Source organism: Prionailurus bengalensis, chromosome A1 (genome assembly GCF_016509475.1).
Source record: "Prionailurus bengalensis isolate Pbe53 chromosome A1, Fcat_Pben_1.1_paternal_pri, whole genome shotgun sequence".
NCBI lineage: Eukaryota > Metazoa > Chordata > Mammalia > Carnivora > Felidae > Prionailurus > Prionailurus bengalensis.
In genome coordinates this window covers 91,074,067-91,098,586 of record NC_057343.1, presented here as the reverse complement: position 1 = coordinate 91,098,586, position 24,520 = coordinate 91,074,067, and the positions used below count along the sequence as shown (strand labels likewise).

At 46.0% G+C, this 24,520-nt stretch overlaps 1 protein-coding gene across 1 annotated transcript in view; it reads left to right on the top strand.

The window, feature by feature from the left end:
• Nucleotides 1-24,520, top strand: part of MAML1 (mastermind like transcriptional coactivator 1) — a 43,465-nt gene that overhangs the window by 8,857 nt on the left and 10,088 nt on the right. The window contains exon 2 of the mRNA XM_043585491.1: nt 21,531-22,943. Within this exon, the coding sequence (XP_043441426.1) occupies nt 21,531-22,943 (1,413 nt within the window). The remainder of the gene's footprint in view (nt 1-21,530; nt 22,944-24,520) is intronic.

Genomic DNA, 24,520 nt, shown 5'->3' with positions numbered 1-24,520 from the left:
TTCTCAAAATTGGTTGGGTGAATCAAAATACTGTTCATTTTGTACACCTTTGTCAGTACAGTATTTTTGATAAAATACTTCTGCTTTAAATATATTTTCATCAAAACCTTCAAACTGTATCTTGTTTAATATATGAAAAGTGTGGAAAGTGTCTATCGTGTAACATAACTGGCAAAACCAATATTTACTGTCAAATTAATCAGCCAAATCAGACTCTGTGTTCTATCAGAAAAACTTAGACTGTATTTTTCCAAATACACACATAATAACGTACATCCCCATGACTACCATCTCACTTCTGAATTCTAAGGAGGAAAGTTAAAGAGCATGGGGTGTTGTCATGAGTTTTGTCACCTGCATCAAATAACATGTATTATCTTCAAATTTCTTACCTATGTTCTTTCTGCTTTCTCAGGAAGGATTCCTTCAAAGAGCTGTATGTATTTTGATTACTTGTGGTTGGAAGAATGATGTCTTTATTTTATTTTATTTTATTTATTTATTTTACATTTTTTTTTAATGTTTATTTGTTACTGAGAGAGACAGAGAGACAGAGGGAGACACAGAATCCGAAGCAGGCCCCAGGCTCTGAGCTGTTAACACAGAGCCCAGCGTGGGACTCAGGCTCACGAACTGTGAGATCATGACCTGAGCCAAAGTCAGACGCTCAACAGACTAAGCCACGCAGGTGCCCCAAGAGTGATGTCTTTAAATGGAAAATACCACAATTCCTGCTCCCCACTCTATGGTATGTCTGAATTTAAAGCACCCAGTGAGGTGCCTGGGTGGCTTAGTTGGTTGGGCATCCGACTGCGGCTCAGGTCATGATCTCACAGTTTGTGAGTTCGAACCTGCATCAGGCTCTGGGCTGATAGCTCGGAGCCTAGAACCTGCTTTAGATTCTGGGTCTTCCTCTCTCCCTCTGAGCCTCCCCCACTAGCACTCTGTCTCTCTGTCTGTCTCCCTCTCTCTTAAAAAGAAATAAAAATCAAAAAAATTTCTTTTTTTTTTTTTAAATAAAGCACCCTAGGGGCGCCTGGGTGGCTCGGTCGGTTAAGCGTCTGACTTCGGCTCAGGTCATGATCTCACGGTCCATGAGTTCGAGCCCCACATCGGGCTCTGTGCTGGCCTCTCAGAGCCTGGAGCCTGTTTCAGATTCTGTGTCTCCCTCTCTCTCTCTCTGCCCCTCTGCTGTTCATGCTCTGTCTCTCTCTGTCTCAAAAAAAAAATAAACGTTAAAAAAAAAAAAATTAAAAATAAATAAATAAATAAAGCACCCTAGCTCACAGGCCAGACATTGGCCATATGAGTGCTCAAGGCCCTAAGGTCAGTGGAGAACTATTGTATGTGGCTGAGCAGAGCAGCAGGAGAGAATGGTGAACATTGGGAGCAGCATCAGTGGAACATGTCATTGATGTGACATCTGGTACCATAGGAATGAAGCCCATGTGCCACAGTCTCAAGATCCCCCCAAATACTTTAAATACAGTTCTTTTTTTCTTTTTTTTTTTTTAATGTTTGTTTATTTATTTTGAGACTGAGAGGGAGAGTGTGTGTGCGCGAGCACAGAAAGGGCAGAGAGGGCGAGGGAGAGAGAAAATCCCAAGCAGGCTCCATACTGCCAGCGCAGAGCCCGATGTGGGGCTCGAACTCACAAACTGTGAGATCATGACCTGAGCTGAAATCAGGAGTCAGATGCTTAACCAACTGAGCCACCCAGATGCCTCTGAACGCAGTTCTTTGAAAATGGTCTAAATTCTGTTGGTGTCGTTGCAAGTATCTTTCCCCAGTCTTGTAATGTCTGACAGCTCCTCATCGTTCAGAATTCTGCCAATGTGTCATCTTTTCCAGGACTCCTTAGAAGTCCCTTCTCAAGCTGAGCTGGGCGCTCAACCACTGTCACCATCACACATTGAACTTCAATTAGTGTGTTTGCTGCTCTCCATTAGACTATGAGCAAACTGAGAGCCACACCAAGAGTCTAGCACCTGCCCCATATTTGATAGTCAGCAGGCGTTTATTCAATGAATGTTAATGATACCGTGGATGGAGCTCTGAACTGAGAATCATAAGCTGTATGTTTTTAGGCTGGGATCATTTCAGAAGTGGAGTTGGTAGAGGTTAAGACTGTAGGCCCTGATTTGCACTCCCATGTTCATTGCAACATTGTTCACAGTAACCAAGAGGTAGAAGGAACCTAAGTATCCATCAGCAGAGGAATGGATGAAGAAAATGTGTATATGTGCAATGAAACAGTATTCAGCCTTAAAAAGGAAGGAAATCCTGTCATCTGCTAGAACAGGAATGAACCTTGAGAGCATTATGCTAAGTGAAATATGCCAGTTGCAAAAAAGGCAAATGCTGCATGATTCCACTTGTATGAGATATTTTAAATAGTCAAACTCTTAAAAATAGAAAATAGAATGGTAGTTGCCAGGGGCTGAAGGGAAGAGAATGGGGGAGCTGTGTTGGATACAGAATTGGATACAGAGTTTCAGTTTTGCAAGATGAAAAAGTTGTAGAGATCAATTGCACAACGTGTACTGTACACTTAAAAAAGGTTAGGATTTCATAGCATATTTTCTGATATGGGTTTTCACCACAGTTTTTTAAAAATTAGCTACAAGATTAAAGCTATGGTTTTACAAACCATATGCCCTGAAAATTTCTAGCAATTTAAGGGATTCCTTTTTTTTTTTTTTAATGTTTATTTATTTTAAGAGAGCAAGCACAAGCAGGGGAGGGGATGAGAGAGAATCCCAAGCAGGCTGTGAGCTGTCAGCACAGAATTCAACACAAGGCTCAGTCCCACAAACTGTGAGATCATGAACTGAGCCTAAATCAAGAGTCGGATGCTTAACTGACTGAGCCACCCAGGTACCCTGCAATTTAAGGATTCTTATTTAAGGGCATATAAGCAAAATGAGAGCAGAGTCATTTAAAAACCAATCAAGGTAAGATGTGAGATTCTGTGATCCTCTGCTTAAATCTAAAACAAGGAAAAACTTCATATGTGTGTCTCTTTATTGCTATAGTGCATCTTTATTACTGTATAGTTAATGAGTAAAAATTTGTAATCTGAACAAAACTAAAACAAGTATGTCTTCCCTGTGTCTCAGGGAAAGAAGGTAGTTCGAGATTTGCATACAAAATGGATGAAGCTAGTTATGGGCCTGGAATCAAAAAACCTGAATGCAGTGACTGTTTTGGCCTAAAGTAATTGTATAACTTAAGGCATGGCACTTACTCTGTCTTGCTCCAACTTCCTCATCTTTATAAGATGTTAAGGAAAAAAAAATTCTAGGAGACCAGAGATTGTAAACTAAGTGGCAAAGTGTACCTCCAAGCAGAAAATCCATACTAGCACAGTCTAGGCTCTGAGGGATGTGGTTCAGGGGAAGAAAACTAGGGTGGTTTTTTTAAAGCCACAAGACCACAAACCATCTCTTCCCTGACTGGAAAGCAAAGACTTTGTGTTGCTGATTGGCTAATGATAATCAGGACCTTTCCATTAAGGAAGCCCTGGACTGGCTGGAGGTGGTCTACTATGTAAAGGGGCAGCCACGTTGGGATTCCACCTTGAGCCACCTCTGGTACTTCTGTGTGATGTGCCTAGCATGGGGTCATGGCATCCAGTTGGATCTGCTTTGGTACAAGTGGTCAAGCTTGTCATGTCAAAAGAAAAGTTTAAAAGGACTGGACTCTTTAAATATATTGTCATTTAGTCTCCACAACAATCTCACAGGGTAGGTATTATGCATCCACTTTCACTTGTAAGGAAAGGGAGACTCCTAGGTTAACATGCCAAGGTTGCCAGCTCAGTGGTAGGACAAGAATTCAAACCAAAATCCAGTACCAAAGCTGTTTATCTTTCCATTTAGGTTGTGCAGATAAGATCATACATGGGAAAGAAGTTTACAAAAATTAGGTTTTTTTGGGAAACAAATTGCCGGTTAATACATTATCTAGTATAGTAAAGACACACTCTGTCGGGCAGAGGGGCATATATATCAGAATTACTTGGGGGCACTCTTTCATTTTTAAGTTCATTTATTTTGAGAGCCAGCGTGAGCAGGGGAGGGGCAGAGAGAGAGAAACCCACGCAGGCTCTGCTCTGTCATTGCAGAGCCTGATGCAGGGCTTGATCTCACAGACCACAAGATCATGACCTAAGCTGAAATCGAGAGCCGGATACTCAACCAACTGAATCACCCAGGAGCCCCTGCAGCACTTTTTAAATATACAGCTACTTGCTTATTGATGCCCTCCCTCCTCCACCTGTCCCCTGACTTTTATCCTTTATCACTGCTAAAACAAGTTGCTGTTACCTTTGGGAGTATGTCATAGCCCTTAGTGGTAGGGGGGTCAGTTAAGTGTTTGGTCTCAGTTCTTCACTCTGTAGATCATATTATAAACCCACACCCTTGGCATAGCTTCATAGCAGACAGAGTATACCTATCCATCCCTTGATTTGGGGCTTGGACATGGGACTTATTTTGGCCAATGAAATATCATTGAGAGAGATTAAGAGGATGTATTACATTTATGGAACAAGAATTTTGGAAGATTCAGAAAGCAATTTGACAGAAAGCGATTTTCCCAAAAAGTAAAGTAAAAAAGACAAAACAGAAAATAGAAAAGAAAACAAAAGGACAGTGTAGGAAGTCCAACAACTGAATAATAGAAATTATAGAAAGAGGGGCACTGGGTGGCTCTGTCAGTTAAGTGTCTGACTCTTGGTCTCGGCTCAGGTCACGATCTCAGGGTTTGTGAGTTTCGAGCCCTGCGTTTGGTCCTATGCTGATGGCACAGAGCCTGCTTCGGATTCTGTCTCTCCTTCTCTCTGCCCCTCCCCTGCTTCTGCGTGCGCGTTTTCTCTCTCTCTCTCTCTCTCTCTCCCAAAATAAACTTTAAAAAGAAATTACAGGAAAAGAGAAAACAAGGTAAGAAATGATTAATAAAGTAATTTGAGATCTGAAGGACATGAGTTGCTAAATTCAAAGGACACACTGTGTGCTCAGCAGTGGGGAAGAAAATAGACTCATACCAGTCATAAAATTTCTGAACGCTGAGTTTAAAGAAAAGATTAAGTTTCTAGGGTAGAGAATGTACTTGGTCACATATCAGGTATCAGAATCCCTTTGGACTTCATGACAGCAACGTATGAAGCAAAAAGACAGTGCTTTCCAAATTCTGAAGGCAAATGATTACCAACCTAGAATTCTAGACCTAGCCAAAGTATACAAGAATGAGTATAGAATGGTCATTTTCAGAGATAAAGATTTTTAAAAATTTAACTGCTACACATCCTTTCTCAAGAAGCTACTGCAAGATGTACTCCACCAAATTGAAAGGATAAGTCAAAAAAGAGTAAGACATGAGGTACAGAAAAGAGGAGATCCAACATAGAAAAAAATGAAGAGGGAATCCCTTGGAGGATGGTAAAAAGTGATCCCGGGACAGCAGTTCTGCACCAGATGTGGAGGGTAGCTGAGCAGTCTTGCCTCCGTGTGACGCAAGAGACAGGCGGTCATCGCTAAGACACAGGCCCCCCACACATTTCCACTGGACCATCCTCTTAATCCAAAGACAGAACACCTAGGAGAGCTTGGCCCACATTCTCATCCATGTGCTGCTGAGGGTCTCTCTCCTCGTGCTCTGCTGAGGACACACGTATCACTCCTGGAAGTTCTCAGCTTTTCCCTGAGAGCCAGAGGGCCATGGCGGGCTTGAAAGTGGAAAGTACAGGGCAGGCCATTCCCTCTGACCATACTTCTGTCTGGTGCCTGGTGCACACCTCAGCCTTGCCTGGTGCCTGGCTGTGGAGAGCCCTGTGTTTCCCCAGACTCCCTTGTGACCTTACTTGCCACTTCCCCAGAAGGGGCCTTGTCAGCTTCCAGCGAAGGGGAAGTCAGCCCACGACCCAGAGAGTGCTCTCCTCACCCTCTCCTGGAGCCTCTGTCCAGCAGGGGCAGTGCTGCCCTCTCCTTGCACAGCTCGTGTGTGCTTGCCTTCTGTTTTTGAGACTAAGGTGGTATATTGTTTGGGGAGAGATTATGTGAAGGTGGTAGAACTATAAATAAAATCCAGTAACACAGAACCAGGGTATTATCTCTTGTGGGATGAAGAGGGAGGGTACAGAAATTTATAAGGAGAGCTTCTCAGGCTTAATGTGCATATGAATCACTTGGAGATCCTTTTAAAATGCAAATTTCTGGGGCCACCTGGGTGGCTCAGTTGGTTAACTTCCTACTCTTGAACTCAAGGTTTGTGAGTTGGAGTCCTGCATCTGCCTCTGCGCTGGCTGTGCAGAGCCTACTTGGGATTTGTATTCTCTCTCTGTCTCTCTGCCTCCCCCTCCCCCTCCCCCTCCCTCTCTCTGTCTCTCTCTGTCCCCCCTTCCTCCTTCTCCTCTCTCTCTCTGCCCTTCCCCCACTCTTGTGCGCGCTCTCTCTCTCTCTCTCTCTCTCTCACAAAAATAAATAAATAAAAACAAAATGCAGATTTCTAAGGCAGAGGTGGCAGAGACTGAGATTTGGGTTTTTAACCTTTCAGGTGATGCCAGTTCTGTTGGTCCTGGGACCACACTTTGAGTGCCATGGTTCTAAAGTGTTTCTTGACCAGTTGGAAAATGGTGTTGGTTTTGTCATTATTCTTTGCACTGTTACGTATGCATATATGTATAATACCTGTCACAACAACCACAAATGTTAATTGCAAAATAAAAATATGAGAAGAATATGTTGAGCAATAAACCTGCAGACATAAACATGTCAACTCTTAAAAGCCTTACAAACTGTATTCGGGTTTTCCGGAGAAACAGAACCCTCATATATATATGGGGGAGGAGGATATTGATTGATTGGTTGGTTGATTATAATAAATTGGCTCATGCATTTATGGAAACTAACAAGTCCCAAGATCTGCAGTTGGCAAGCTGGAGACCCAGGAGAACCAGTGGTGTGGTTCCAGTCCAAATGTTGGCAGGCCTGAGACCCCACAAAGAGACAGCGTTTCCCTTTTAGTCCAGAGGCAGGAAAATCTTTGTCTTAGCTCAGGCAAGCAGGCAGGAAGAGTTCCCTCTTAACTCCATCTTTTTGTTCTAATAGGCCTCAACTGACTGAGGGCAATCTGCTTTACTCAGGCTGCTGATTCAAATGTTATTTTCATCCAGAAGCACCCTCACAGACACACCCAGAATAATGTTTGGCCAAATAAACATTTGGGCACTCTATGGTTCAGTCAAGTTGATGCAAAAAATCAACCATTGCACATATCATGGCAAGGAGCTTACACTTGATTGTATGTACTGTGGAGAGTATATGATATATGTACTGTGCACTTGATTGTATGTACTGTGAAGAGCCAGTTAAAGGATTTAAATAACTGTGAATGATTGAGTAAATTTGTGCCTTAGATAATGTTTGCAGGGGCACCTGGGTGGCTCAGTTGGGCATGTGCATCTTGATTTTGGCTCAGGTCAGGATCTCACAGTTCATGGTTACGAGCCCAGTCCCTTGCCACCTTCTGCGCTGACAGCCCCAAGCCTACCTGGGATTCTCTCCCCTTCTCTCTCCGCCCCTCCCCCACAGGTTCTTTCTCTGTCTCTCAAAATAAAAACAAACATTAAAAAAAAACAAAAATGGGGCGCCTGGGTGGCGCAGTCGGTTGAGCGTCCGACTTCAGCCAGGTCACGATCTCACGGTCCGTGAGTTCGAGCCCCGCGTCGGGCTCTGGGCTGATGGCTCAGAGCCTGGAGCCTGTTTCCGATTCTGTGTCTCCCTCTCTCTCTGCCCCTCCCCCGTTCATGCTCTGTCTCTCTCTGTCCCAAAAATAAATTAAAAAAAAAAAAAAAGGAAAAAACAAACAAACAAACCAAAACTTTGCAGTGGGTGAGTAAGGATTGGGGGTGAACATAAGTAGTAGAGAAGGGCTATTTTATTGGTCTAGGCAAGACATGACTAGGAGGAACTAGAAAGTGGTGGTGTGGAAATAGGAGAAGGCCGGAGTCCAGAGATATTGAGATGGTAAAATGAACAGGCTATGGTGATTGGTTGATTGAAGATTTAGGGATGAATTCTGATTCGTCAAGAGTTTCTGATTTTTGAGATTCTGTTTCCTGATCCCAGATCAGGAGAGTCCCTGCTGGGCTAGGAGTAGCTGAGAAATTGCATTTAGCCACGTGGGCCTCATTGGTGACCTTGCCAGAGCAGTTGTAGAGGAGTGGCAGGGGACATCAGACGTGGAGCTAACCCACAGCTCCAAATATGCCGAGGTCTTGAGCTGCAGCCCCTTTGGAGCCTTGCCTAATAGGTGTACTGTTAATGTTGCATTGATTCCATTTATGGTTTCTGCCTCAAGTTGCCTCAGGTTGTCTATTTCACCTCAGTGAAATGGTTTTCTTCTAAACCAAGAAAGTTGAGAATCTGTGTGATAAGTTGGGTGTGCTACAACTTGATCACATGCATGTGCTACACTTGATCATATGATGAAGTCTGTATAAGTCGTTATGTGGACAGTTCAGAATTTATGTGAGTTCTGGGTACTATGCCAGTCTTCAGTATGGCAGGCAGCCAGCCTCCCCGGGAGCTGTGACACTGCAGGTGGATGTGTGTAGCTCACACCCCACACTGCTCTCTACTATGTCTTCAGAAGTTGTCACACACACACACACACACACACACACACACACACACACACACACACTGGCACTGCTTCTGAGCTATAGTTACCTCTGATCCTCTTCCTCTTTGCTCTGCTTACCCTCTCCAAGCCTTAGTTCCCTTCCCTGTGAAATGGTGAAAACAACACCTGCTTTGCAGAGTTGGTAGGCCTTGCACAGAATAGGTGCTTAATAAATGGTTGCTCTTGTTGGTTTAGGAGCTATTATGTACGTATGTATTTTAAAGTAACGCACCCAACTCAAACTCATGACCCTGAGATCAAGAATCTCTTATGACTGAGCCAGCCAGGGCCACCCCTAGGAGATTTCTTCATAAACGTTTGTTTATGTGTTGTTGTTAATCAGGTGTGAACTTTTGCCAGAAGATCTTGCCAACCATGGGATGTTGTTTTGGTTTGGCAAACTAGCCAGTCCCAACCAACAGGCAGAATTTAGGAGAGCTGTTTACTGAACACTAGTGATAAGTCAGGTCTCATTCTGGTGCTGGAAAGACTGGTGCTGGAAAGACAGGTGAATGAGGGAGTGACCCTACCCTAGGAGCTGACAGAGACAGATGCAGAGACAGCCATCACTGTGCTGTCATATGTACCACACCAGAGGACTGTACAAAAAGCTAGTGGCAAACTCTCCAGTCACCTTTGGGAGTTGGGGAGGACAGTAGGGTGTAGGTACTACGTGCTCTCTGCTGTTAAGTGCAGGGGGATGCCCACAGCTCCCTGTACTCGTGGCAAAACCGACTCTCCACCAGCCTCCATCCTTAACCGCACAGACCCATGGCTTCTCCCCATCACTGGCCTGAGAGTTCATCAGGACCTCTCTGCTGCCACCTGCCATCACTCACTGCACTCTAGCCACACATGGGCCTGCCAGGGACACTGTTCTCCCGGAGACCCTTGGGCCAAGTGTTGTCAGCAAACCTCAGCAGCTCCACTTTCAGCATACATCCAGAATTGGCCCCTTCACTACCACCCTAGTCTAAGCAATCTTTTTTTTTTTTTTTTAACCTAGAATATTGCCTCCTACTCAGTCTCCCTGTTTGCCCTAGCCCTCCTACAGTCTGCTCTCTGTGCAGCAGTCAGAATGATCTTGTTCTCCTGCTCAGTTTTCCATCTCACCCAAGGGAAAAGCCAACCCTTAGGCAGGGTCCACCTGGCTAGACTGCCCTGTGCAGTCTGGCACCCCTGTCCCTCCTGCCCTCTCTCTCGCTTTCACTCTCTTCCCTCTTCCAGGTCCCCTCTCCCACACCACCACGAGACACACTCCCCCTCAGCCTCTGTGCCACTCTTCCCCCAGCCTGGACCCTCTTCCAGAGGTGTAGCCATGGCACACTCTCTCATCTCCTGCTGACTTTGGCTCAAACTGCTCATGCTCTGTGAAGCCTTTCTTGAGTACCTTCTTTAAAATTGTAAGCCCTGCAAATGCCCTTTCTGTGCTTTATTTACTTGGGAGCACAAGCCAACTAGAATGTAGGTTCCAGGAGAGCAAGGGCTTTGTCTGTTTTGTTCTCTGCTGTATCCCTGGGGCCCAGATGGTGGCTGACTCAGTGAGCTCTCAGTAGCTTTTTGCAGAATACATTGAATAAGATCATGAGAAGGAGTTTGGGAGAAACAGAAAGGAGGGGCAAGGTTGAGTACTTCAGCGAAGAAGCCGCCTGTGCAGAAGCACAAGGGGGCTTGGTGTGTTGAAGTTCAGCTTTCTGATGCAGGAGGGCAGGCTTTGAGGAGAGCCTTGTGTGTGGTGAGGAGCCTGCTGCCGGAAGCAGGCAGCCAGGTCAGGGGTGCTTCCTTTGGTCTCAGGACTGTAAAGACTTACATTCAAGGTCAGTTCCTAGAGCAGTGTTGTCCAGTACAGTAGCCACCGGCCACAGAGGGCTGTTACGTGCTTGAAGTGTGCCTAGTCCAAATTGTATTGTGCCAAACATAAAAAACACTGAGTTTTGAAAACTTCTAATCAAAAAGGAATGCAAAATCTCTCCTTCTAAAATATTAATTACGTTTGAAATGGTAATATATTGGGTTTAAACATGTTATTAAAATTAGCTTCACCTGTTTATTTTTAATATGGTTACACCTGGAAGACTTGTTTAAAACTGTTTCCTGAGCCCGACCCTGAGTTTCTGACTCAGGGCATCTGGAGTAGGCCTGAGAATTGCATTCCTAGTAGGTGGTTCCCAGGTGATGCTCATGCTACTGGTCTGGGGCCACACTTTGAGAACCAGTGCTCTGAACAAAATATTGAAGTTATTTTTGAGGTGAGGAGGGGAATACTTTTTTAAAAAATGTTTATTTTTTGAGTGAGAGAGAGTGAAAGAGCGAGTGAGCAGGGGAGGGGCAGGGAGAGAGGGAAACAGAGGATCCAAAGCGGCCTCTGCACTGACACCAGAGAGCTCGATGCAGAGCTTGAACTCATTAACCATGAGATCATGACCTGAGCCAAAGTTGGGTGCTTAACTGACTGAGCCACCCAGGCACCCCGGGGAGTTGTTTTGTTTTTTGTTTTTTGTTTTTTTGAAGTAAGCTCTACACCCAACGTGGGGCTCAAACTCCTGACCTCAAGATCAAGAGTCACATGTTCCACCAACTGAGCCAGCCAGGCACCCCTGGAGGGGAATAACTTGAAGGGAGAAAGTCTCAGATGAAGCAGATCCAAAAGAAGTAGGAAGGTGCAGGTGAGAGCAGTTAACATTTGCAAGGAGAGATGTTTTCCTCTCAGAGAAGAGGGAGAGAAGTAAAAACTCTAGGAAGTTTTGAGATGAAAAAGAGGCACATTTGACTGAGTCGCCTAAGTTGGACTTTGGGAAATGACTTTGAATCAACTAAATCTGTGTTCAAATCCTGGTTTAGTGCTCACTTTCCAAGGCGTTTAACTTCTTTAAGCCTCAGTGCTTTGATCTTGAAATTGGGGTAACAGCACCGACCCGGTAGGTTGTCATGAAGATTAAGTGAACTAATACTGCCTCCGTTATTGGGCACAGAGAGCCCGTGAAACTGAAAGACAGATGTACTCGAGGCTAAAGAACAGTTGAGTGACTGTGAAGGGAAGTCATGGGGAAGGAGGAGGGAGGGTTAATCTGGAAACAGTCATTGGGTACCTGTAACTCGCTGGCCCTGGGCAGGAAAAGGGCAAGGTTCTTGTCCTCCACAGACTGGGGGGGAGGGGGGCACGGGGAGATTAAAAGAAACAGATGAGTGCATATTTACAGTATGACTCCAGTGCTTCACTGTGAGTATGGAATGTAAGTAGTGCATACAACGCTTTGTTAGAGTGCTGGGGATGGAATAAGGAACTTGACCAGGTGTGGGGCAGGTGGTCAGGGAAAAAATACTACAGAGGAGTTGATGTTTGAACTCAATCTTAAAGGATTCGTAGGTGATCACCAGGCTAGGTATATTTTCAGTCCTGAAAGAAATTCACTTGAAGTTGGGTCCCCAACGAAATGGCAGAGGACTAAATGGAAAGGCTCATCGGGGTCAGATCAAACATGCCCTTAGTGCCAGAGTAAGGAATTTGAAATTCATCTGTAAGTGAATAAGGGGGGGAATAAGGGATTTAAAAATGGTTCAGATGTGTGTTTTTATAGTGATGATCACTTTGATAACAATATAAAGGATGGATTAGAACAGAGAGAATAGAAATAGATCAGCATGAAGTTATTTCAGTAATCTAGGTAAAAAAAATGAGCGGTTGAACTAAAAGGGAGGTGTGGTGGTGTGGAGGGATTGGACACTGGAGATCAATTTAGGAGGTAGAATTAGCAGAGGACAAGGATTGAGCCATGTACCTAGTGGGTGAGCATGAGAGGAGGAGCCAAGTTTGGAGGACATCCTGCCCAGTATCCATGTGGCAATGTGAAGTTTCCCAGTTTACAGTCTAATATGTGAATCTAGAGCACAGGACGGAGGACTGGGCACAAAGATGAAGATCCGGGAAATGTTCATTCAGTAAATATTTGAGTGCCCGCTCTGTGCCAAGTTACCAGGCTGTGGCCGAGGCCCCAAGTGTGGATGGGATACCTAGGGAGAGGACAGCAGTGAAAAGGGACCAAGGCCTTGTGGGTGACAGACATCACAGGAGCAGGAGCAGGAGAAGCAGCAGCTTGCAGAGGGAAGCCATGGAGAGCTGTCCAGAGAGCCATCTCATGGGCCTTAAGGGAGAAGATGTTTAGAGAAGGGAGGAGTGGTCATCGTAGTTCAGTGCCTCAGAGAGGTTAAGTCAATACAGTTTTAAAGTGTCTCTTGGATTTAAGATCCAGGAGGTCACCTTGGTTCATACGGCAAAGTAGAGATCCATCTTTGAAGAAGCTCCGAAGTGAAGGGAGGGGATGGGCTGACCCGTGAGAACGTTGTCAGCTGCTCGGTAAGCAGTAGTGATGTGCCTCACAGCCCCCCAGGAAGTGGTGCCCACGCCCCACCAGCAGCAGCCCTTCTTCCTATGAGGAAACAGGGCTTCTTGAGATGCTTAGTAATTTGCCTGTGAGCACGCAGCAATTAAGCAACTAAACCAGGGTTTGAACCCAGCCTAGCTATACCCTTAACACTGAGCCAGATGGTACGTAGAGTAGGATGGGGGCCAAAAGATGGGAGGCACGGAGTGTTGCCAGTGCTTAGGGGAGGAAAGAATTGGTAAACAGGGAGATGGATGGAAAACAGAGGAAAAGGTGGTGATGGAATGAGCAAGACCCTTAAAGAGGCCACATAGGAATGGGATAGAGGACCCGGTGAGGGCGTGGCTTTGGAAGGGAAGGGTATCACTCTTACACACGCGGTCCCTCCATTAAGTCAAGATTTCCTCATACATGACAACGTCGTGGTGTTTATGCTTTCAGTAGTTCACAGTGCATTTTTGTCATATTTATCTACAAATGCCTGATTGCACAGAATCATAGAGTTCCAGAGCATTTTAGAGAGATCTGGTCTAATCAATAATTAATTATCTGCTGTTTTTTAAGTGAGCTCAAGTATTATTCCAAAATAACCCTCCCTGGGGTGCCTGGGTGGCTCAGTCAGTTAAGTGGCTGACTTCGGCTCAGGTCATGATCTCATGGTTTGTGAGTTTGAGCTCCGCATCAGGTTCTCTGCTGTCAACATGGAGCTGAATAATATTCCATTGTGTGGATGGCCCACATTTTGTTTCATTCATCCACTGATGGACTCAGGTTGCTTTGACCTTTTGGCTACAGTGAATATGCGGCTATGAACATGGTCTACAAATACCTGGTCAAGTTCTTGCTTTCAGTGCTTTTGGAAATGAATTCTTTTAGAAACAATATTGCTGAATTAAATGGAAATCTGTGTTTTTATTTTTTGAGGAACCACCATATTGTTTTCCACAGCAGATGCACCATTTCATGCCCGCCAACAGTGCATAAGGGTTCCAGTTTCTCCACAGCCCCCTCCAACATTTGGTGGGCTTTTTTGTTTTTTGTTTTGTTTTGTTTTGTTTTGTTTTGTTTGTTTTGTTTTGCATAGTAGCCATCCTAATGTCTTTGAGGTGGTGATAATAATTATTAATGTTTTAGGTGTGGTAACAGTATTGTGATGTTATACACACATGTATATTTTTAAGAGATTTTACCTTTTAAAGATGCCTACTGAAGTATTTGTGGATTGAATGATACTGTGCCCAAGATTTGTTTCTTAAATAACCCAGTTTCAGGGATGGGGAGGGGGGGAATAGGGAGGTAGAAATGCAACAAAATGGCCAAATACTAATAGTTGTTTAAGTTGGGTGAGGAGCATAATGAGGGTTCAGTATACTGTTCTCTCTAGTTTTGTGTCTTTTTTTGAAATTTCACATTAGTAAATAACATTTTGGGGCCATCACAGTCCATTCACAGCCTCTCTCTTTCAGCACTTCCTGTTGTGCCATTTACACTTAAGCAACATTAAACTACTACTCATTTTTTTTGCTTGCCTCCTTCTGTCCACTCCTACTCAGTGCTCATTTGTGTATCCTTGCCTTTGCCTCTCAGCCTGGTATGCCTTCCTCCTATTTCTTTGTTCTTTCAGTACCTAACTCAAGTGCCCTTCTCCTTCCTCCCATAATAGTTCATCCTGCTGCCTCCATAGCTTCATCATCACATCCCAGCTGGTAGGAGTGGGAAGTATTTTTTTTTTTTTTTATCCCCAGTGCCTAATGCCTTGTCAGAGTGTAGTGTAGTAAAAACCTTGTGCATATCTGAATTGGCCATTATTTTATGCTCAACTTGTATAGGGCAGCGTCTGGCACATAGTAGGATCTTGGTGAGTACTGTGTAGGGGAACCATTGGGGGAAACTGGGTGAAGGATACACAGGACCTCTCTGTACTCTCTTTCCAATTTCTTGTGAACTCTAATTCTTTTTTTTTCTTTTTTTTTTTTTTTAGTAGATACATGAACCTGTAATTTGTTAAAGATAAAAAATTTTAAAAATGATGGTAAAAATGTCTGGATCCCAAAGTATAAAGTTTTCTGGAAAATGCATTTCTTAGAACTTGCTATTTTCAGTATGTCCTTGTAGGTGGATTCAGTGGCAAGGAGGAGTGCTTACAGATCTCTTTAGTACTCACCATACTTCTGAATTACTGACAATTCAGGGTTGCCTGGGTGGCTCAGTCGGCTAAGTGTCTGACTTCAGCTCAGGTCATGATCTCATGGTTTGTGAGTTTGAGCCCCATGTCGGGCTCTGTGCTGACAGCTCAGAGCCTGGAGCCTGCAGCCTGCTTTGGATTCTGTGTGTCTCCCTCTTTCTCTGACTCTCTCCCTCTCTTTCTCTCTCTCTCTCTCTCTCTCTGAAAATAAAAATAAACATTAAAAAAATAAAAAAATAAATTACAATTCTGACCTATTAAGACCAATAGTATCTTAAAAGTGGAATCTTTAGTAGCAGATTCTGTGGTTCTGTGATATTTTTCTTTTTTTAATATTTTATGAAGCAGTGGGGCACCTGTGTGGCTCAGTTGGTTGAGCGTCTGACTTTGGCTCGGGTCATGATTTCGAGGTTTGTGGGTTTGAGCCCCACATCACGCTCTCCGATGTTGGCAAGCCCACTTTGGATCCTCTGTCTCCCTCTCTCTCTGCCCCTTCCCCACCTGTGCAGTCTCACCCTGTCTCTCTCAAACATAAACATTTAAAATAAATAAAGTATTTTACAAAGAATCATTTATGCCCGTGTGTGTGTGTGTGCATGCATGCACACGCACGTGAGAGGCAGAGAGAGGGAGAGAGAGAGAAAGAGGAAGGGAGGGAGAGACCATCATGGCACAGCCCGTTTTTCTGGTAACAGCAGCTTGATGGGATTCTTTGTGCTTGGCATAGGGGTGGTGTTCTTACAGTTTGAAGCTCTGACTCACTCCCTGCTGCTTGTGTTTCACACCAGACTCCTCACTCAGCTTCATAGGTGGAAGCAGAGTTACTTTGGGCCTGCCCCAGTCTGATCAGGAGGGAGGCAGGGCCAGGAGGATTGAGGATGGCAGCAGATCCTCCCCATGATCTACGAATGCTCATGTCGTGGGAAGCCTTGTGTAACCTGACTTCCATCTGCTGTATAGCAGGAACAGTGATTCTCCTCCTCAGGGTGCATTTGCAGGTTGAGTGAGATTCTGACACCATGAGGAGTTAAGCACAGGTGCTGAGTGGTCAGCAAGGCCACCACGGAGGTAATGACTTGTCCCTCTGGCACTTGGCTCAGATTAGTGCATTACCAAAGTTGCTACCTGACATGGATTGAGGTGTTCCAGCAAGGTGCACCACTGGCTGGCATACAGCATGGGTGTGGTTAGGAAGTTGATGGGGAGTGACACTAGTGCCAGAGCCGGAAGGTCAGTGGAGCCACGCTCTGGGTTACAAAGACCTGAGGGCCAGTGAACCCTCAACAGGGTGCCATTGAAGAACTTGCAGGAGGATGGTGATGGGGTCAGATTTGCCCTTCGGTGCACTCCCTCTAACCATAGGGCGCAACATGGATGAGGGTGGAGATTGCAACAGGACTAGCTTTAGACGTGATTAAAATGATTCAAGCATCAGAAGTTGGTTTTAGTGAATGGAGAGAAGTGTGTAGATCCAAAGAACCAAAACTAAGGTGGTGGGCTCAGTAGGACGCAGGGACCGACTGGATGCGAGGAGTAAAGAAGGAAGGGCTAGACCAGCTCTCTGGCTCTGGTTTATGTGACTAGGTGGATGGTAGTGACATTATCAGACAGGAGCAGAGAAAGGAAAACAGGACTGAGGAGAAGCTGCTTCAGGTTTGGACAGATTAAGTCTGAGTTAGCTGTGGTACACCCTACATACCAAGTAGGTGATTGGACAAACAGGAGTGTGGAGCTCTGTAGACATGGGGGATGAGAGAGCACATTCATTCACAAATATTTATTGAGTGCCAGGCACTGTTCTAGGTACTGGGTCTCTGCTTTTCATTCTATTAGGGGAAGCTAGGTGCATTCATGTGAGTGCCTCCAGTGGGGGAATTAACAAGGAGTTAGGATGGAGAATGATTGGGAGAATGACTTTGAGGAGATAAGGGACCCAAATTATGAGCTAAGCCACCCCTAGGGAGATCAGGGAGAAGAAGTGTTTTAGGAAGAGAGAAGAACAAGTGCAAAGGCCCTGAGGCAGGAAGGAGGGGGCACCTTTGAGGAACTAGAAGAAGGCTGGTGTGACTCAGGCGTGCTGTACAATGGGGATAAGGGTGGAACACGTGAAAGGAGGTTGGATGGGGGCAAACGCTGATAGATCAGCACTTGATCCCTGGCAGTTGGGTTTATTCTGAGTGTGATGTTCAGCCATAGGGATTTGAAGATATGGGGGTGAATAAGATCACTCAGTGTGTGCAGAGTGAAAAGAAGAGAGAGAACCCATACTCGTTTAAAGGGGAGACCTACCTCAAAAAAGACTAGAAGAAACAACCAGAAAAGTAGAAGAGAAAGCAAGATAATGTGGTAAAGAACTACAAGGAAAGAGAACTTTTTTTTTTAATGTTTATTTATTTTGAGAGAGAGAGAGAGTGTGTGAGCAGGGGAGGGGCAGAGAGAGGGGGAGAGAGAGAATCCCAAGCGGGCTTTGTGCTGTCAGCATAGAGCCCGACGATGGGGTCGAGCCCATAAACCATGAGATCATAACTGAGCCGAAATGGAGTCACACGCTTAACCAACTGAGCCACCCAGGCGGACCAAGAAAGGAGAACTTTAAAGATGCAGGGAATTATTAACAGGCAGATGATGGAGGAAAACACTGAAAATGTAGACTGTGTTTGACAGCATCAACATGATTGCTCGCCTCCGGGAAAGCAGCCCTAAATTCTCCCTTCTAACCCACACCCCCCATTCAATATCCAGTCAGCTCCCCAGATGGTGGAAGCCATGTTGCAGCGGGTCAGGGTCCTGACTCTCTGGTGGGGGTGGGTGGTGGTTGGCTGATAGAAGGATGACCCAGGAGAGAGGTGGAGGAAGAGCAAATGCCCAGTGAGAAGGGTCAGAAAGCACTGGTGGCTGCCTGTGTATAAGGAATGTGGATGAAAGAGCCACCCCACATCTGTTTGTTAGCTCCATGGAAGATTATAGGTGTTTGGTTAGTTTGACCAAAAAGGGCATCCGGAATTTCAGTGGCAGATGGTGGAAGTCTCTTGAGACCAGGTGAGGGACTGTGCTGTAAGTCTGGCGCCTCCAGATAGGGTGAACGGAGATGATAGGATACTGATTTGGTGTCCACAGGGTACGGGTACTCCAGCTTGACTCAGAGCAGCGTTGCTATCCGGGGCCACTCTCCTGGAGCAGAAGATGGTGGGTGGTAGAGGCTGAGGTGGGAGCCAGGCCTGCAAGGCGCTTTGTGGGAGAAGGACTGGGTGAGCATGCACAGCCTCCAGCTTACCATCAGGTGTGTGGTGTCCTTTAACAAAACCCCCTTGCAGAAGAAAGAACACCAGATGGAGTTATCCCAGGACTAGATCCTCCTGGAACCCTGTGTACCTAAGACCATTTGGTAGTTATGACAGGTACCTCTGAGCTTAGCACTCAGAAGTACCAGACATGCTGAGAGCAAGCATGTGTGTTCATACATGGCAGCCGGTTGTGTGCTTTATAGCTTTGTGTTTGTTCTTATGTAATTTATAATCTGTTCAGGCTGTTTTCCCATCTTTGTTGTAAATTCCTGGAGATTAGTCTCCATGTTTTTTTCATCTTCATCTTCCTCTACAGTGTCCTGCACATATCAGGCACTCCTGCAAACGTTCAAGGCTTAAAAATCTGCCAGGGCCACCACATTCCACACTCTCCACCCCGCCTACATCATTCCAGTTACATTTTGTGAGCAATTGAGAAAATGGCCCGGTGTTTCCTTTGGCTAAAAGTAATGGCATTGCAAAATTGAGTTGTTACTTTGGAACTTGACTGCAGCTGTTTGCATGTGGATATTGAAAGAGGGAGTGGTAGTTTTTATAATTGTTAGGGCAAAGAAGGATTCTGTTTCTAATCTGGGACAACCAGCTGACTCATCAAGTGCCCTGACCTCTTAGGTTTCCATCTTCCCCCTTTGGAAAATGGAAAACTGAGCTCCCAGGTTTACAGACAGCACAAAGCTGATGCTGAGGAACAAATGATTTTCCAAAAAGAAAATAATAGAATAAAAATGCAAAAAAAGCCAACAACTCATTTTGATTTCCTTGTGACCGATTAAATGGTTATGAATTTACCTTCCCCAAAGGAAACTTTTCAGATCTTATAAACTTTTCAGATCTTATAGAGAGAGAAAGGGTCCATTGTAAGAGCCTGGTCCCCTTCCCCCCTTCCACCCCTAGGTGGCAGTAGGAAGCAGAAGAACTGGCATGAAAGTAAAGCAGACGTCCTGTTGTCAGGTCCTAAGATCACGTTTTACTTACACCTCTGCCCTACAGTTCCTTTTATTTATTATTTCTTAGTTTTTCTGAGCTAACTTGTGTACCCAGATATGGATTTATTAATCTTTTTTTAAATTTATTTACTTTTGAGAGAGAGAGAAAGTGCAAGCAGGGGAGGAACAGAGAGAGGGAGACACAGAATCTGAAGCAGGCTCCAGATTCTGAGCTGTCAGCACAGAGCCCGATGTGGAGCTCGAACCCAAAGAACCATGAGATCATGACCTGAGCCAGAGTTGGATGCTTAACTGACTGAACCACCCGGGCGCCCCCAGATACGGATTTAGAGAAATATGGACTCAGCCAGGATATATAGAGCACTGTGCAGTCAGCTTTAACAGTAAAGAAACAGGAAAGTCTTGGAAGTGGGGATTCAAAAGGAATGGGAGCATTGGAATTGGGGCTCTGGATTGAGAAAGTAACTCTCCCTGTTTTCTTGCTCACTGTGCATTTGTATCTAGGATGTAGTTTGCTGCTGTGAGCTGGTGGTGCCCAGGGAGTTGCCTTGGGCAGGACCCTCTGGTCAGAGCGCTCACGCACTCAGGCTCCAAGGGCTGCTGTGGTGGGTCAGTGCAGCCCTTCTCTGTAGCCAGAGGACAACAGCACAGAGCGCTGCATGCCATGGATCCTCTGAAACCTATTTAAAGATAATAGCGAAAGCTATTATTTGGAACTTTGCAAATAGCACAGTGTAGGTGCTTAGGGTCAGTGGGAGGGAAGGAGGGATGGAATAGGGGCTGGCAGATAGTGAAGGACAAAAACATAACAGAAGTAAACATAGGAAAGGAGCAGCACTGTGTTTAGAGGCTTGGTGTAGTAGGCACCTCTGGTAACAGAAGAGTCAGAGTCATGTCCTAACAGTTGAAAACAAGGCTGGGGAAATAGCAGAAAGATACCATGTTCTTTCTCCCCACTCACATTATTATGTTCTCTTCATGAAACTCCTGCTCCTGAACTTTCATCTCAGGGTGCTTTTTGCCCTGTTGCTTGTATGGGACATTTGTCTTATTCCGTAGCCATGTCTTTATACATATGTCCCATGTTCTAGAAGACTGGAAGCCCACGAAGACCATGGTAACCACCTCGTTTGTCTTGATATCCACACATTTGTCCCTGGCACAAGGTAGACCATTAATAGGATTTACTGAACAAATTTAGTTGAGGGGAATGGTATCAGGGGTGGGGGAGGCAAGAATAACAGTGCAAGACAGACTGGCTGTGTTCAAAGGAATAGTCTTGGTAAGAAGTGGTGGGCTTTGTGGGAGCTGGTGACAGGGCATGGGGGATTGGAAGATGCTTAGGGTTGGCAGGGAGGTGAGTGGGGATGTAAGGGAGCAGCCCTGCATGGGGAGAAGGGGTAGAGGCAGGCAATGGCTCCTTGAAAGGCAGGGTGGGGCGTGAAAAGTGGCCCGTGCAACACCCCCACCAAGGCCTGAGAAAGAGCCTGTAAAGCAGCCATGGCTCCTTCAGCTTAAAGCAATAGGAGTTTTATTGGTTCCTCTAAGTGAAAAGTCCATGGGCATGGGTGGTCTCACATGCAACTAGATCTAGAACTTAGGTGTGATGCCCTCAAGCACATACAGGTATCTTCTGTTCTTTCTCATTGACTCCAGTCTTGGGTACACCCTCAGACTAGGTGGCTGTGGGCAGTATCAGGCTTGTATCCTTCAAAAAGAGAGGGCTGCAGAAGTCCAGGGACTGATGTACTGACTGAAGCTAGGCTGTTTTCCTGGAGCTGAGCCAGTCCTCCTGACTCAGGCAAAGCCATGAGACCTAGGAGGAGGAGAGGCAGACCCAGAGGGGAAGCGGGGCTGTGTTCCCAGGAGTGGGGGGTGTAAATTGGATGAGAGAATCAACAGGAGCACACTACAGGGACTTGGGCCCCAGATTTAAGTCACCATTCAAAGTGGCGGCAGAGGTGGGGGGGGGGGGGGCCTCACCCATGGCATTGTGTATTGAGTCACTCTTGTCCATGTTTTGCAGCATCTTCATGACACAGTGAAGAGAAATCTTGATAGCACCACCCCCCCTCAGAATGGCGAGCAACAGAATGGCTACGGAGACCTCTTTCCTGGACACAAGAAGACCCGCCGAGAGGCCCCTCTGGGAGTAGCTGTCGCTTCCAATGGCTTGCCTCCAGCCTCTCCCCTGGGGCAGCCTGACAAGCCTGGCGCAGAGGCCCTGCAGGCCAGTGGGAAGCACTCACTGGGGCTTGACTCCATCAGTAAGAAGTGTCTGGCAGACTCCAGCCTCCACTTGAATGGAGGCAGCAACCCTGGTGAGCCATTTCCTCTGAGCCTGAATAAAGAACTGAAGCAGGAGCCCGTCGATGACCTGCCTTGCATGATCGCGGGGGCTGGAGGCTCCATATCTCAAAGCAACCTCATGCCTGACCTCAACCTTAACGAGCAAGAGTGGAAGGAGCTCATCGAGGAGCTGAACAGGTCAGTGCCCGATGAAGACATGAAGGATCTGTTTAATGAGGACTTTGAAGAAAAGAAGGACCCAGAGTGTTCTGGTTCCGCCACGCAGACCCCCTTGGCACAGGACATTAATATTAAGACAGAATTCTCCCCAGCAGCCTTTGAACAAGAACAGTTAGGCTCTCCACAAGTGAGGGCAGGGTCTGCAGGACAGACCTTTATGGGGCCTTCAGCCGGCCCTGTGAGCACAGATTCACCCAGCCTCGGGGGCGCTCAGCCTCTATTCCACACCTCTGGTCAGCCCGGGGCAGACAATCCCAGTCCCAACCTGATGCCGGCATCAGCCCAGGCCCAGAATGCACAAAGAGCCCTCTCCAGTGTGGTGTTGCCCAGCCAGGGCCCAGGAGGGGCCTCAGAGCTATCCTCTGCTCACCAGCTCCAGCAGATCGCTGCGAAGCAGAAGCGGGAGCAGATGCTCCAGAACCCGCAGCAGGCCACCCCTGCACCGGCCCCAGGGCAGATGTCCACGTGGCAGCAGACAGGTCCCTCCCACAGCCCCTTAAACGTCCCTTATCCCATGGAGAAGCCCGCCAGCCCTCCTGGCTACAAGCAAGACTTCACCAACTCCAAACTGCTCATGATGCCCAGTGTGAACAAGAGCTCCCCTCGGCCCGGAGGCCCCTACCTCCAGCCCAGCCATGTGAACCTGCTGAGTCACCAGCCGCCAAGTAACTTGAATCAGAATGCCGTGACTAACCAAGGGTCGGTGCTGGACTATGGCAACACCAAACCCCTTTCTCATTACAAAGCAGACTGTGGGCAAGGTGGCCCTGCGTCCAGCCAGAGCAAGACAGCCCTCATGGCTTATCTTCCCCAGCAGCTGCCTCATCTGAGCAACGAGCAGAATTCCTTGTTTCTGATGAAACCAAAGCCAGGAAATATGCCCTTCCGATCACTGGTTCCCCCTAGCCAGGTGAGCACGTGGCTTCCCTCGCTGTCACTCTGCATCCCTATGGTCACTAGGTCTCCGGTGGTTGGGACAAAGAGGGTGGGAGGGAGCAGCCACGGTCATCCTTCGGGTCTCTGGAGAGTGGAAGTCAGGCAAACCAGGGTTGATTCTGAATAAATGAAAATCGGGTAAAATTCCCTAGTATAACTTGGTTTCAAATTTCCATACATTTGACACTGTACTTTGTCTAGTGTCTCTTGCATGCCACACAACTTAAAGTAAGTCATTTATGGCTGTATTTTGCAGATAAAGATCACGATCACATTTAATGTGCTCCTTAGAGGCTTTGCCTTTTTTTTTTTTTTTTTTTTTAGTTTGTTTATTTGAGAGAGAGTGAGCAGGGGAGGGGCAGAGAGAGAGACAGGGAGAGAGAGAATCCCATGCAGGCTCTGTGCCATCAGCACAGAGCCCGATGTGGGGCTCAATCCCACAACTGTGAGTCATGACCTGAACCAATCTCAAGAGTCTGACACTCAGCTGACTGAGCCACCCAGGCTCCCCTGTTGTTTTTTTTTAAACCACTTTTCAGATTTCTGTGTTCAAAGTACCTTAAGATTTAGTAAGGTGAGAGAGAGCTGTTCCCCAGCACATCTAAACTGCATCTATTTAGTGGTGACACTCAAGCCTAGCAGAGTCACATAGCTCTGTAGGGTGGAGAATGATCAAGTACCAGTTTTATCATGGTCGTCATTTGCATTTCTACTCCTGTTCAAGTATGTTCTAAAATGTCTCTTCCCTGGCAACTTTCCCCTGGCTATGGGTCATTCCTTGACTTCCTCCAAGATAGAGTAGAGCACAGTTGCTTTCCTCACTCCACAGTATGTCCCAGACTGTCTTCCTCGTCTACATGTGTAGATTCCTTGATACTTGTTAACACTTGTGTGACAACAGTTGTGGCCCATGGCACGTGCCCTTTGTTTTGGTGTACTTCATCGTCTCCTGGTTATAGGCAAGGCTGCAGTGAATACCCTTGTGGGTACCTTTGTGTATTTGTAAAATTTTAAAAATTAAAAAATCCAGTGCTGGTAATAATAATGAGGAAATTGATGCTCCTGTACTGGTGAGGGTGTGTAAATGGGCACAATGCTTGTGGGAAGTAATTTGGTGTCATATTCATATATATATATATATATATATATATATATATATATATGAATTCATTATATATATATAATTTTTTTTTCCCCTTATAAGTAGGCTTCATGCCCAGCATTGCGCTCAACGCAGGGCTTGAGCTCTTGACCCTGAGATCACAACCTGAGCTGAGATCAAGAGTCAGATGCATCGGGTACCTGGGTGGCTCAGTTGGTTGAGCGTCCCGACTTTGGCTCAGGTCATGATCTCACGGTTCAGGAGTTCAAGCCCCACATCGGACTCTGTGCTGACAGCATAGAGCCTGCTTCAGATCCTCTGTTCCCCCTCTCTTCTCTCTGTGCCTTCCCCGCTTGCTCTTGCTGTCTCTCTCTCAAAAACAAACAAAAAAAATGTTGGATGCTTAACTGAGACACCCACATGCCCCAGTATTTTTCATTAGCCATAAA